At 57.4% G+C, this 933-nt stretch overlaps 1 protein-coding gene across 1 annotated transcript in view; it reads right to left on the bottom strand.

Annotated features, from left to right (window-relative positions):
• Positions 1-432, bottom strand: part of EMH_0046380 (uncharacterized protein) — a gene marked incomplete at both ends in the record, with an annotated part of 5,927 nt that extends 5,495 nt beyond the window's left edge. Inside the window, one exon of the mRNA XM_013496158.1 lies at positions 234-432. Coding sequence (XP_013351612.1) covers positions 234-432 — 199 coding nt within the window. The remainder of the gene's footprint in view (positions 1-233) is intronic.
• Positions 433-933: the final 501 nt, after the last annotated feature.

Here is a 933-nt window from a genome sequence, read left to right as displayed (position 1 = left end):
TAAACCCTAAACCCTAAACCCTACCTGTGGGTGCATCAGCAGAAGCAGAAACGAGATCTGTCTCCTTGACTGTTGCTGCTGCTTCAGTTATGGAGATAGCAGCAGCACGAAGGGCCCCCCAAACCCCCAAGGGTTTAGCTGCTAGACGCAGCAGCGGGGGCAGCAGCAGCAGCAGCAGCAGCAGCAGCAACTCCCCCGTGCTGCTGCTGCTCTCTAGGCGCTGCACAGCTAACCCCGCCAAGCCCCATAGAGGGTCAGCACCAGCTGCTGCTGCTTCTGCTGCAGCAGCAGCAGATGCAGCAGCATCTGCTGCTTTTGCTGCTGCTTTTGCTGCTGCTGGTGTTGCTGCTGCTGCTGCTGCTGCTGCTGCTGCAGTTGTTGGTGATGTCCATACACTCCAATCGCCTGGTGCTGCAGCACGACATATAACATCTGAGTGCAGCAGCAGCAGCAGCAGCAGCAGCAGCAGCTGCGCAGCAGCAGCAACAGTGCAGCAGCCTTTCCATAGACTGAATCCTTGTGCTGCTTGTGCTGCAGCAGCAACAGCAGCAATTTGCTGCTGCTGCTGCTGCTGCTGCATGGAGTTAAGTACTGAATTTCTCGCTGCAGCAGCACAGCTGCCCCCTCCTCTTCCCGCTGCAGCAGCAGCTGCTGCCGCCGCCGCAGCAGCAGCAGCAGCAGCAGCTTGCTGCTGCTGCTGCAGCATAGGAGCAGCAGCACCCGAGAAAAAAGGAAGAAAGAAAACCCTAAACCTAGGATGGCAGCTGAAAGACAAACTCTCCCGGGGCCAAGCAGCAAACAGCAGCGCGAGCCGCAGCCGCCGCTGCAGCAGCAGCAGCGGAGACAAAGGTCTATCACATAAAGAACAGAACGACCCTAAACCACCCCTATAAACACCTAAGCGAGACAGAGACTCTAACCCTAATGCGTAGC

The sequence above is a fragment of the Eimeria mitis genome, genomic scaffold (genome assembly GCF_000499745.2).
Source record: "Eimeria mitis Houghton genomic scaffold, Emh_scaff1952, whole genome shotgun sequence".
NCBI lineage: Eukaryota > Apicomplexa > Conoidasida > Eucoccidiorida > Eimeriidae > Eimeria > Eimeria mitis.
This window is presented reverse-complemented; position numbering and strand designations above follow the sequence as displayed.